Source organism: Panthera tigris, chromosome B2, assembly GCF_018350195.1.
Source record: "Panthera tigris isolate Pti1 chromosome B2, P.tigris_Pti1_mat1.1, whole genome shotgun sequence".
NCBI lineage: Eukaryota > Metazoa > Chordata > Mammalia > Carnivora > Felidae > Panthera > Panthera tigris.
The window spans coordinates 88917402-88932005 of NC_056664.1; the positions used below are offsets into that span (position 1 = coordinate 88917402).

At 37.6% G+C, this 14604-nt stretch overlaps 1 protein-coding gene across 11 annotated transcripts in view; it reads right to left on the minus strand.

Annotated features, from left to right (window-relative positions):
- The window catches only part of USP45 (ubiquitin specific peptidase 45), a 76727-nt gene that overhangs the window by 16436 nt on the left and 45687 nt on the right, over nucleotides 1–14604 (minus strand). For 10 of the 11 annotated variants that reach the window (XR_006217759.1, XR_006217760.1, XM_042986864.1 and 7 more), the window contains one exon: nucleotides 1270–1351. Coding sequence is in view for 8 of the 11 variants with exons in the window: in XM_042986864.1 (XP_042842798.1) it covers nucleotides 1270–1351 (82 nt within the window). In the remaining 3 variants the exon portion in view is untranslated. Of the gene's footprint in view, nucleotides 1–1269; nucleotides 1352–2584; nucleotides 2629–14604 lie in introns of those variants that run through there. The other variant, XM_042986871.1, reaches the window with a different exon arrangement.

A 14604-nucleotide genomic window follows, 5' to 3' on the forward strand; every position in this document is an offset into this window, starting at 1 on the left:
AGAAAGAAAGAAAAAATTGTACAGGGGATTGAAAATGGAGGGGCGCCTGGGTGGCTTGGTTGGTTAAGCGTCCGACTTCAGCTCAGGTCATGATCTCGCGGTCCGTGAGTTCGAGCCCCGCGTCGGGCTCTGTCCTGACAGCTCAGAGCCTGGAGCCTGTTTCAGATTCTGTGTCTCCCTCTCTCTCTACCCCTCCCCTGTTCATGCTCTGTCTCTCTCTGTCTCAAAAATAAATAAATGTTAAAAAAAAAAGAAAAAAAAAAAGAAAATGGAAAAGATTATACAAATGGAAAGAAATACTGAGCAGTTATTCTCAACATGCACTAGATGGCACTATCTCAAACAAACAAACAAAACCAAAGCATACTTGAGAATCCACGTTAAAAAATCTTGAACCTTCCACGTGAAACTAATGTAATAATTGTGTGTCAACTATACTTCAATTAAAAAACAAATCTCGAACCCTAACTGCACACAGTTTGGGCATGTACAATCACAATGTGTGTATATTTATGAATTATAGACATGCACTATGTACAAATACTACTACAAAAAATAGAAGTTAGAATAGAGAATAAACAAAATACAAATAATACTTTTCAACATCTTCTAAAAATGATGACGTCACAATACCATTAGTTAATATCTGAAGGCAGAATATACAGTTAGGACAAATTGCTTGTAACATGACATATAAGCCCACACTTAAATACCGATAATTAAATGATTAGCTATGGTTAGATAATCACTGGTTTTGCTAATACTTTGGCTGATGAAGAGTCGACACTAGAAGTAAAGTGGACTTGTATGCTTGAGTTAGTATTCTCTTCAATAAATGGATTCCTTGCAGGAATCTTTGGAACACTTATTTATTTTGACCAGTTAAAACTATGTAATATCTACAAATCCACTTAATGCAAGCATAGGTCAACTGCAAAATGATACAATATGATGAAAGTGAACTTCCAAGTGAGATTGCTACTTTCAACCACCTTTCAAGTCTCCCTTAGGATACCTCAAATAAGGTCATCAGTGCCAATCTATACATCTGATCATTAGTTTTAGTTTTTAAAGTTCACATGGATGCATTCTAACATTTTCTTTCTATGACCCACTAGACTATCTCACAGACACTGGAGTAAGTACACTCTCTTTTAAGGCCACTACTTTATAGAATTACTTCACATAATGCTCAGTTCTCTTTCCCCTAAAAAGAAACTTAAATTTTTCTTCAGGGAGAAAGTTTTAACAGTAAAAAAATTGACATACCTTTGACCTTTTTTTTAGTATCATCATCAGCAGTTTTAGTAGTTGGGTTGTTAAATGCTTTTAGGATGCCAGCTTGTATTCTCTATAAAACAAATAAGAATTTAATAATCTATACTTAAACGTACTCTTATAGGTTAGGAGTAAGTTTTCCCTCTTTTCCCTTCTTTTTCCCACTCCACCACTCCATACCTAAAATGATGTATCATTTTAATCAGGACAAAAGTAACAAAGAGACTACGTGAAATTTCTTATCTATTGAAGAAACTCTTAACATATAAGAAGCTATTAAACTGGTCACTATGACATTCATGTATATTATTTTATTTATATACATATATGAGCAAAGTCCAGAACATCAAATAGTCTCCACAGCAAAATTACCTCAGATCTTGATTAGTTATCATTTTATTTGAATTCAGTTGTCAATAACAATTATTAGTATTAAAGTCTTTAGCAGCTCTTAGGAAATGGCAACATTTATGTTTCCGTATCTCTGTGTATGTTTAAGGAAAGATCCAATGTCACAGAGAACTCTCAGAATGAAATAAAACCAGATTCCAAGAATAAAGATTTATTTGAGCTAATAAATTATCTTTTACGCTAATTATGTCCCTACTCAGCATATGAATTTAATCTTCTCTAATTCACATTTTAAAAGTATGGGGAGGGGCGCCTGAGTGGCTCAGGTGGTTAAGTGTCCGACTTTGGCTCAGGTCATGATCTCATGGTTTGTGGGTTTGAGCCCTGCCTTGGACTCTGTGCTGACAGCTCGGAGCCTGGGGCCTGCTTTGGATTCTGTGTCTCCCTTTCTCTCTGCCCCTCCCCTGCTCACGCTCTGTTTCTTTCTCTCTCTCAAAAATAATTAAACATTAAAAAAAAAAAATTAAAAGTACGATGAGAGGAAAGCTGGTTAATTATCCTTCAGAAGATTTTTTTTTTTTTTTAAGTAAAGTCTTAATCATAGGTTTTCATATTTGAAGCCACTGTTTGACCTGGACTTCCTGGCGTGAAAATGATACCTGATTCTGCTATTTAAAAAATCATTATGGGGCGCCTGGGTGGCGCAGTCGGTTAAGCGTCCGACTTCAGCCAGGTCACGATCTCGCGGTCCGTGAGTTCGAGCCCCGCGTCAGGCTCTGGGCTGATGGCTCGGAGCCTGGAGCCTGTTTCCGATTCTGTGTCTCCCTCTCTCTCTGCCCCTCCCCCGTTCATGCTCTGTCTCTCTCTGTCCCAAAAATAAATAAAAAACGTTGGGAAAAAAAAAAAAAAAAAATCATTATATCAAAGAGAAACGAAATTCAAACTGCAGACTTACCAGAGAATAAAAATATTACATATCAGAATCCAGATACTTTCCACTGTTCAGAAGAAAATTCACAGACTTAAATACTTAAATCAATTAAAAAGAATAACAAATGGATTAAGCAGCCAACTCACAAATTTGGAAAAAATTGAACACCTTTTAAATACAGAAAGGAGTGTGGCACAGTCGGTTGAGCGTCCAACTCTTGGCCTCGGCTCAGGTCATGATCTCATGGTTTGTGCTATTGAGCCCCACATCAGGCTCCACATTGACAGCATGAAGCTGCTTGGGATTCTCTCTCCCTCTATCTCCACCCCTCCCCTGCTTGTGTGCGCCCTCTCTCAGTCTCTGTCTCAAAGTAAATAAATAAACTTAAAAAAAAAAAGGAGAAAAACACACACACACCACCACCAAATGAGAGCATGAACAAGAAAGACAACAAACCTCACAGGCAACAACAGGGCCAACACATAAGAGAGGCAAGAGAGGGGTGCCTGGGGGACTCAGTTGGTTAAGCAGCAGACTCATGATTTTGGCTCACATCATTATCTTACTGTTTGTAGGATGGAGCCCCATGACAGGCTCCATGCTGATGGCTCTGAGACTGGGATTCTCTCTCTGCCATTCTACCCCGCTTGCACTCACTCTCTCTCTCTCTCACCCGAAATAAATAAACAAACAAGAGAGGCAAGAGAATTCACAGGAGCACAGTTAGACAGAATTTTAGAATTATGCTTATACATCAAGTGTGGAAGACAACAAATCCAAACGGAAGCCATGAGACTTAGGAAGACAGACATACTGTCAACATCAAGATCCCCTCGGCTATTGCACCATGCTTCAAGTCTGAGAACAGAATACATGGGGAATGAGCTGCGAATGTCCTTATTCTCCACCCCGTGCTGTGCTGTGGATCAGCAGAGGATATACACTACCCCCAGAGTTGTTCTGCTCTGACCTATTCCTGAGAGCAAAGAGGTGGGCCATGACGAACTCAGACACAGAAAATACAGAGCAGCCTCTAACCTTTCTGGAAGACATCTAGCACCTGGTCTCTCCTATATCTCTGCCAGTTGCTTTGACTTTGACAAGCGTGGCTCAGAATACATTCATGATCTTGCCCATTGACTTCCCCAGAAAGAGCTCTTAGAAATTCTGGGAAGCCAAAGTCAAACTAAGTTCCAAACTCTCTCTCTCTCAATCCCACTTCTTTTGGCAGCCTTCATCCAATAATGGCAATAGGTTTGTGCTTGCTACCCAGTTATGCAAAGCTAAGCTATCTATTGTTCAAGCATACATAGGTAGCTGTCAAAATTATAAGAAAAGGCAGTGAAATGATTACCATAAAAGTAAAAAAAGTGGTTACCTCTGATGAGGAAGCCATGTTTGAAAACAAGGAACAGGTAGCTTCTATGGTACTAAAAAACATTCTGGTTTTTAAAACTCTGGGTGTGGTGGTGAGGAGGAGTGCTAATTGTTTTAAACTGTATATACATCTGTGTACATTCTTCTGTGTGTAGGATACATTTCATGGTAAGCTTTTAACACCTTCCCCCAATAATTGTGAAACTGAGTTTTGTTTATTAACTGGCCTATGAAGAGAATTTTGTATTCTCTTCAAGTATATTTTAAAAGTTGATGCAAGATTCAAAAACTTAAATATATACAAAGTAGGGAATAAAAGTAAACATACAGCAATCCATACATCATACTGTCTTGAAATATACATGAAGAAAATCAAAATAAAACATGTGTCCCAGAAGCTATAAATATTGAGATAAGCTCCAATCCAGACTCAATACATTTGAAAATTGATGTAATTCAGATATTATCTGAGCTAACGTTGACTTTTATACCTTCAAAAAAGAATTTTTTGAACTAAAATAAGCAAATTGTGTGAATTCCATTCTCAGGAGGATGGACTTAAATAAATTTCAATAAATACCATGTTCACCTATAAAAAGCCTCTCTAGGGGCGCCTGGGTGGCTCAGTCGGTTAAGCGGCTGACTTCAGCTCAGGTCATGATCTTGCGGTCCGTGAGTTCGAGCCCTGCGTCGGGCTCTGTGCTGACAGCTCAGAGCCTGAAGCCTGTTTCAGATTCTGTGTCTCCCTCTCTCTGACCCTCCCCCGTTCATGCTCTGTCTCTCTCTGTCTCAAAAATAAATGTAAAAAAAAAAAAAATTAAAAAGCCTCTCTAGCTAGTAAAGATAAAGCTAACTCAAATTATGTCTATAAATTTATTTTATAATTTCAATATTTTAGTAATTCAAATATGACTTTCAATATGATTTAACGAGCCTTTACCATTTTCTAAAATGTAAGCTCTAACATCAAACTCTTAAAAAATAAAAACAATGAGGTTGTTTACATTATTAATTTTTAAATAATTAGACATTTGCTTTTTATTGTATCTTAACCACAAATTTATATTCTCTAAACTGTTAAAGGAGTTAATTAATAAGTAATTCATCAAGTTGAATAAAACAAATGGGTTTAGGTCCATTTACAGCCTCTCATTGTTAAAAGTTGTGCTTTGAACCACTTAGGATTAAAAAAAAAGACTTTGGCCAGGGCACTGCTAACAACTGCAGCACAATAATCAATTAGCAATGTCAAGGTTCAACCATTTCAAATCTCCACCATAAACGTCTTTCAAAAATAAGAATGCAGAACACTCATAGTTTAAGTCAGCGGAGATATTCTGCCTTTAAAATAATCCTAGCCAATAATGTATTAGTGGTATATCTTTGAGAATAAAAACATAATAGCATTAATTTGGTGATAGCTCAAATTCAAGCAAGTGAAGAAGCATGTATTTCTAAGTGGAAAAGACTGCCTATAAAAGAAGTTCTTGTAGTAAATTTGCTTTTATTTGTTTTGCCCATGAAAAATTTAAATTTTTGCACCAATGACCCCCTTTAGCACTCTATTTGGCAGGAGCATGTTATATCTCTCAACTTTAGAGTCATAAGAAAAAAAAAACTTTAATGAAACATGCTGAAAGGAGGTCAGTAGTTTGTAATCATTACTAAAAGATTCGGGTGGCAGACATAATGCTGTAGCCTTTCTTCAATCAAAAAACACACGGCAGTGATGAACTACCACAGTGGCACAACAAACACCTGGGGGGTTCCCAGGCCAGACAATGCAGCTCCCGCTCGGGTACCACTGTAAGCGACTGGCACGACTGTCCTTGCTTACAGGACTGAATAAATCCACAGACATGACATTTTAATTCTGCCACACCATCTGAAACCCTCAAATAGAGGAAGGAAGATAAGAGCTTTCAAAAAGCAACGTTTCCCACTGTACTGCCAGTCTTTAAGATATTGTGAATCCCGATGGACCATTATGACAGAACAATAACTTAATTATAGCAAAGAATGCCATCAATAGAAGTGAAATAAAAAAAATAACAGGGATAGATTTTATACCTTTATTTGTAATATCAACAGACAAACAATGTAGAGAGCTGATTTTTAATTCCATTTACAATGATCCACGACCATGTAGTAAACATATCCTTGCAAATCACAGTGGAAAAAAAAAAATCATTCTAGAAATTGATAGTCTGAATTAATGTTAAAGTAACTCCTATACATCTGTAGGTTCAGAAGCATCAATATGCATATATCATTCATGATACAAATTTCGGTCTGTATCTCTCCCCACCTTGCTACCTTCTATCAACGCCTTCAACAAGAATGTCCATATACCATAGTTACTGAATCACATTTAATACTACTTCAAATGGTGAAATAATTATGGTTAAATTTTAAATAGCAAGCTTAGGAGTGCCTGGGTGGCTTAGTCAGTTAAGCGTCTGACTCTTGATTTTGGCTCAGGTCCTCACAGTTTGTGAGTTCAAGCCCCACACTGCGCTCTGTGCGCTCTCTCTCTCTCTCTCTCTGCCCCCTCCCTTACTCATGCACTCTCTGTCTCTCAAAAATAATAAACTTTAAAAAATTAAAAATAAATGAATAAATAGCAAGGTTAAAAATGTATTATTTATACTGGTCACTGATGATTAAGCATTACAACTATGCTTTAATAAGCAGTACTGTATAGAATTAGAATTTGTTTGGTAGTCAGAAAGACTTAAGTTTGAATCCGCCCATTCTTGGCATCAGTTTCTAAATCTAAGAAAATATGATGAAGTATCAGCTCAGGAGCATTGTGCTAATGTCCTCAAAACTTAATTGTAAATCTCTTAATTGATTTTTTTAAAACAAATTATAGGTAAAACACAATGTATTATCCTATCAATTTATCAGTTCATTCAAATTATAACATATTCAAAATAACTGTAAATCTCCAAGAAACAAGGTAGTATAACTTATTTAAGAAACTGTTTTTTTCCCCAATTCAAATTCTCAACAGAAATTATCCATTTCAAGGATAAGTACAGACAACTTATTTAACAAACAAATCACTGGGCACCTACTGTGTGCAAGGAACATGGGATACAGAGATATATACAGTATCATTCCTTGAGGAGATCACAATCTCAGAGAGGTGACAAAAAACATAACTCTAAATAGAAGACAATAGGGCTCATAATCAAAACACATAAAGTAGATCCAGGAGGGGGAGATGGTGTGGAGTAGGCGGACCCGAGGCTCACCTTAGCCCACGAATACAACTAGATAACTATCAAATCATCCTACATGCCCCAGAATCAACCTGAAGACTGGCAGAACGAACTCCACAACTAAAGGTAGAGAAGAGGCCATAGTGAAGAAGGTAGAAGTGCAGAGACCTGGTTTAGGAGAGAAACAAATCATGGCCACTGCAGTGGGAAGGTAGCTGTAGTCCCAGAGAAGGGGGAGAGACTAGCGCACAGGGGAGCACATGGGGAAAACGAATCCTCAGAGCAAATGGCTTGGAAAGCATGAAAGCCCAAATTTTGTGAATTCTGGCAACAAGTGGGGCTTAAACCTAGAATTTTAAAGGTCAGAAGACTTGGTTGGGATAGAGCTGAGAGGTCACTAAGCTGCTCTTGGAGAGAGAGCAGGCAGACATCACATGGACATACAGTGAAACAGCGATCTGAAGAGCACCTGGGAACACAGTGGGGAGGTTATTTGCTCATCTCCAAATGCATCCTAGAGAGACAGCATTCACAGAGAGACCCCTCCAGGGACAAAGGAACTGGCAGGTACAATTTCCTCCCCCACTTCTCAGCAAAGGTTAAGGGCCACCTGCAGGAGCCAGGATAGCACCGACACTACCTAACTTGCTCACACCAACCCCTGCTTCCCCATGCTCTGTTGGAACTGCCCTTCTCAGTCACATTTGCCTTACTCCCAGGGCCGTGGGCCCCCTTTCCCAGAAGACCAGCCCAATCCCTGCCCACACACAGTTCTCCATGTGGGATTTTTGCAGGGCCTCAATTCTGGTGGCGGTGGCGACAGGTCTCAGCCCTGGTCCCTGACCAGAGCACACCTAGTTAAAACTCACCACATTCGAAAGACACCTGGCTGGCTCAGTTGGAAGGGCATGTGACTCCTGATCTTGGGGTTTTAAGTTTGGGCCCCACATTGGGTGTAAAGATTACTAAAAAAATAAACTATTAAAAAAAAACTTGCCACATTTCAGATCAGAGACCAAACACTGCCCACAACAGACACAGAGCACCTCTGCAGATGACTGGCCTGAAGGATAAAGTGGCCAGGACCCAACAGTAGACTGCATGCAGCACACACTGGAGATGTTCACTAAAGTGTCAGGCCCTAGGGAACAGGGGACATTATGGGGCAGGGCACTGCCAGACTGCCTCTTCATTAGGCCATTGAACAGGGAACACAGCTTATTTTCTTAACACAGAGAAACAGGCCCAGAGACTCAGACAAAATGAGAAGATAGAGAAATTTGTACCAATGAAAACACAGGACAAGGCCATGGCCAGAGATCAAAGTAAAACAGACATAAGTAACATGCCTGATGGAGTATTTAAAGCAATGATCATAAGGATATTCACTGGACTTGAGTAAAGAGTAGAAGACATCAGTGAGACCCCCTAACACAGAGATTAAAAAGAACCAATCAGAGATGAAGAGTGCAATAAACGAGATTAGAAATAGACTTGATGCAAAGTACAGCAGGCTGGAAGAAGCAAAAGAATGAATTAATGACCTAGAAGACAGAGTAATGGAAAGTAATCAAGCTGAACAAAAGAGGAGAAAAAAAGAATTATGCAAAATAAGAGATTTGGGGAACTCAGTGACTCCATCTAATGTCATAACATTCGTATTACAGAAGTCGCAGAGGAAGGAGAGAGAGAAAAGGGGGCAGGATATTTATTTGAAGAAATAATAGCTAAAAACTTCCCTAATCTGGGAAATCCAGATCCAAGAAGTAGAGAAGCTCCAAAAAACGAACAAAAGCAGGCCAACACCAAGACATACTGTAATTAAACTGGCAAAATATAGTGATAAAGAAAAAATTTTAAAAGCAGCAGGGTGAAAAGAAGACCTTTACATACAAGGGAAACCCCACAGGGCCATCAGGAGATTTTTTTAGCAGACACTTTCCAAGCCAGAAGGGAGTAGTGTGATATATTCAAGATGCTGAATGGGATAAAATCTGCAGCCAAGTATACTATATCCAGCAAGGCTATCATACAGAATAGAAGAAGAGATAAAGAGCCTCCCAGACAAACAAAAACTAAAGGAGTTTGTGACCAATAAACCAGCTTTGCAAGAAATATTAAAGTGAGCTGAGTGGAAAGGAGAGACCAAAAGTGACACTATGAAGGTAGGAAACACAAAAGCAGTAAAAATGAGTATTTCTGTAAAAAATCAGTCAAGGAACTCATAAAATAAAAGGATGCAAAATATGACATCATATACCTAAAACGTGGAGAGAAAAGGAGTAAAGAATGAGTTCAAACTTAAACTACCACGTATTTCATATAGACCGCTATACACAGAAGATATAATATACAAACCTAAGGGTAACCATGAATCAAAAACCACTAATAAATATGCAAAGAATAAAGAGAAAGAAATCATATCACTAAATCATATCACTAAATAAATACATCACTAAAGAAAACCAGCAAACCATAAAAAAGAGAAAGACAAAGGATCAGAGAAAATCTTCACAAACAACCACAAAACAAGTAATACAACGGGAATAAATACATATCTATCTATCAATAATTACTTTGAACGTAAATGCACTAAACACTCCAATCAAAAGACATAGGATGATAGGATGGATATAAAAAACAAGACCCATCTATACACTACCTATAGGAGACTCATTTCAGACCAAAAGACACCTGCGGATTCAAAGTGAGGAGATGGAGAAACATTTATCATGCAAATAGATGTCAAAAGAAAGCCAGGGTAGCAATACTTAAATTGGACAAAATAGACTTTAAAACAGAGACTATGACAAGAGACAAAGAAGCACACTATCTAGTCATAAAGGGGACAATCCAATAAGAAGATATAACAATTATAAATACTTACGCACCCACATGAAAGCACCCACACACATAAAACAGTTAATAACAGGGATGCCTGCGTGGCTCAGTCACTTAAGGATCCAACTTCAGCTCAGGTCATGATCTCACAGTTCATGAGTTCAAGCCCTGCATCAGGCTTTGTGCTGAAAGCTCAGAGCTTGGAGCCTGCTTCAGATTCTGTCTCACCCTCTCCCTCTGTCCCTCCCCTGCTCAGACTGTCTCTGTCTCTCAAAAAGAAGTAAAGGTTAAAAAAAGTAAAAAACAAAAACAAAAACAACAGTTAATAACAAACATACAGGAACTAATTGGTAACAACACAATAATAGTAGGGGACTTTAACACCCCACTTATATCAACAGACAGATCATCAAAACAAAAAAATCAACAAGGAAACAATGGCTCTGAATGACACACTGAGCCAGATGGATTTAACCAACATATTCAGAACATTCCATCCTAAAACAGCAGACTACACATTCTTTTCAGGTGCTCGTGGAACACTCTCCAGAACAGATCATGTATTAGGCCAAAAAACAAGTCTCAACTAATTCAAGAGGATCAAAGTCATACCATGCATCTTGTCTAACCATAACACTATGAAACTAGAAATCAACCACAAGAAAAATCTGGAAAGACCACAAATACCTGAAGGTTAAATGCCCTGCTACTAAACTAAATCAGAAAATAAAAGAAGAAATAAAAAAGTACATAGAAACAAATTTAAAAAAATCACAACAGTCAAACTATTGGGATTCAGCAAAAGCAGTTCTAAGAGGGAAGTTTACAGCAATATAGGCTTACCTCAAGAAGCAAGAAAAATCTCAAATAAACAACCTGTTTACCTAAAGGAGCTAGGAAAAGAACAACAAACTAAAACCATTAGAAGGAAAGAATAAGGATTAGAGCAGAAATAAAACTATAAAAACAAAAGAACAGATCAATGAAACCTAGAGCTAGATCTTCAAAAATAAAATAAAATTGACAAACCTCTAGGGGCGCCTGGGTGGCTCAGTCGGTTAAGCGGCCGACTTCGGCTCAGGTCACGATCTTGTGGTCCGTGGGTTCGAGCCCCGCGTCAGGCTCTGTGCTGACCACTCAGAGCCTGGAGCCTGTTTCAGATTCTGTGTCTCCCTCTCTTTCTGCCCCTCCCCTGTTCATACTCTGTCTCTCTCTGTCTCAAAAATAAATAAACGTTAAAAAAATTTTTTTTAATAAAAAAAATTGACAAACCTCTAGCCAAACTTATCAAGAAAATAGAAAAGGACTCAAATAAATAAAATTATAAATGAGAGAGAAGTAACAACCAACACCATAGAAATACAATTATAAAAGATTATGTAAAACTAAATGCCAAAAAATTGGCCAACCTAGAAGAAATGAATAAATTCCTAGAAAATATGCTAAGTGAAATTAGTCAGAGAAAGACAGATATCATATGACTTCACTCATATGAGGACTTTAAGGTAAAAAACAGGTGAACATAAGGGAAGGGAAGCAAAAAATAATATAAAAACAAGGAGGAGTACAAAACATAAGAGACTCTTAAATACAGAGAACAAACAGAGAGTTACTAGAGGGGTTGTAGGAAGGCGGATGGGCTAAATGGGTAAGGGGCATTAAGAAATCTACTCCTGAAATCATTGCTGCACTATATGCTAACTAATTTGGATGTAAATTAAATAAAATGGTAAAAAAAAAAAAAATTCCTAGAAACATATAAACTACCAAACTGAAACAGGGAGGAATAGAAAATTTAGACAGAAAACCAGCAAAGAAATTGAATCAAGAATCAAAAAATCCTAACAAACAAAAGTTCATGACCAGATGACTTCCCAGGCAAATTGTGCCAAACATTTAAAGAAGAGTTAATACCTCTTTTTCTCAAACTATTCCAAAACACAGAAAAGGAAGGAAAATTTCCAAATTCATTCTATGAAGCCAGCATTACCCTGATACCAAAACCAGACAAAGACACCACAAAAAAACAGAACTACAGGTCAATATCTCTGATGAACATACATGCAAAAATCCTCAACAAAATATTAGCAAACCGAATCTAACAATACATTAAAAAAAATCATTCATCATGATCAAGTGGGATTTATTCTGGGTTGCAAGCATGGTTCAATATTCACAAATCAGTCAACATGATACATCAGATCAACAAGCAAAGGATAGGAACCATATAATCATTTCAATGGATGCAGAAAAAGCCTTTGACAAAATACAACATCCATTCATGACAAAAAACCCTCAACAAAGTAGGTTTAGAGGGAATATACCTCAACATCAAAAAGGCCATATATGAAAAACCCACAGCTAATATCATCCTTAATGGGGAAAAACTGAGAGCTTTTTCCCTAAGGTCGGGAACAAGACAAGGATGTCCATTTTCACCATTTTTATTCAACATGGTACTGGAAGTCCTAGTCACAGCAATCAGACAACAAAAAGAAATAAAGGGCATCCAAATTGGTAAGGCAGAAGTAAAACTCTATTTTCAGATGACATATTATATACAGAAAATCTTAAAGACTCAATCAAAAAAACTTGCTAGAACTGGTAAATGAATTCAGTAAAGTCTCAGGATACAAAATCAACATAGAGAAATCTATTACATTTCTATACATCAATAATGAGGCAGCAGAAACAGAAATTAAGCAAACAATCCCATTTACAATTGCACCAAAAATAAGATACCTAAAAATAAACCTAACCAAAGAGGTAAAAGACCTGTACTCTGAAAACTATAAAACACTAATGAAAGAAACTGACAATGACACAAAGAAATGGAAAAATGGGCACCTGGGTGGCTCGGTTGAGCATCTGACTTCAGCTCAGGTCATGATCTCACAGTTTGTGACTTTGAGGCCCCACATTGGGCTTGCTGCTGTCAGCACAGAGCCCGCTTCAGTTCCTCTGCCCTTCTCTTTCTCTGCCCCTCCCCCACTCACATTCTCTCTCAAAAATGAATAAGCATTAAAAAAAAAGAGAAAGAAATGGAAAGACATTTCATGCTCATGGATAGGAAGAGTAAATATTGTTAAAATGTCTACTCTACACAAAGCAATCTACATATGTAATACAATCCCTATCAAAATACCAACATTTTCACAGAACTACAACAAACAATGCTAAAATTTGTATGGAACTACAAAAGGTCCCGAAGAGCCAAAGCAATTTTAAAAAAGAAAACCAAAGCTGGAGGCATCACAATTCCAGACTTCAAGCTGTTTTACAAGCTATAATCATCAAGACAGTATGGTACTGGCACAAAAAAATTGGCACACAGATCAGTGGAACAGAATAGAAAGCCCAGAAATGAACCCACAAATATACAGTCAATTAAACCTCAACAAAGCAGGAAAGAATATCCAATAGGAAAAAGACTGTCTCTTCAACAAATAGTGTTGGAAAAGTTGTTCAGTTATGTGCAAAAGAATGAAACTGGACCACTTTGTTACACCATACACAAAAATGAATTCAAAATGGATTAAAGACCTACATGTGAAATCTGAAACTATAAAAATCTCAGAAGAGAACACAGGCGGTAACTTTTTTGACATCGGCCATAACAACTTCTTTCTAGATATATCTCCTGAGGCAAGAGAAACAAAAACAAAAATAAACTATTGGAATTACATAAAAATAAAAAGCTTCTGCACAGTAAAGGAAACAATCAACAAAACTAAAAGGCAACCTCCAGAATGGGAGATAGTATTTGGAAATGACATATCCAGTAAAGGATTAGTATCCAAAATGTATAAAGAACTGATATAACTCAACACCAAAAAAACCAAATAATCCAATTACCAAATGGGCAAAAGACACAGACATTTCTCCAAAGACTTCATACACATGGCCAACAGACACATGAAAAGATGCTCATCAGCATTCATCATTAGGGAAACGCAAATCAAAACTACAATGAGACCACCTCACACTTCTCAGAATGGGTAAAATAAAAAATACAAGAAACAACAGCTATTAGCAAGAATGTGGAGAAAAAGGAACCCTTGTGTACTGTTGGGAATGCAAACTGGTGCAGTCACTCTGGATGAGGTTCCTCAAAAAGTTAAAAATACCCTATGATCCAGCAATTGCACTGCTGGGTCTTTACCCAAAGAATACAAAAACACTAATTCAAATAGATACACATACCCCTATGTTTGCAATATTATTTATAATAGCCAAATTACAGAAGTAGCCCAAGTGTCCATTAATGAATGAATGAATAAAAATGTGGTACACTTCTAAAATGAAATACTATTCCACTATAGAAAAGAATGAAATCTTGCCACTTGTAACAACATGGATGGAACTAGAGAGGGAACTAAGCGAAGTAAGTCAGAGAAGGAAAAATACCATATGATTTTACTTACGTGTGAAATTCAAGAAACAAAGTGAGCAAAGGGGAAATAGAGAGAAACCAAGAAACAGAGCCTTAACTACAGAGCACAAACTGATGATTACCAGAGGGGAAGTGAGTGGTGGGGTGGGTGAGACAGGTGATGGGGATTAGGGAGCACACTTGCTGTGTTGAGCACCAGATGATGT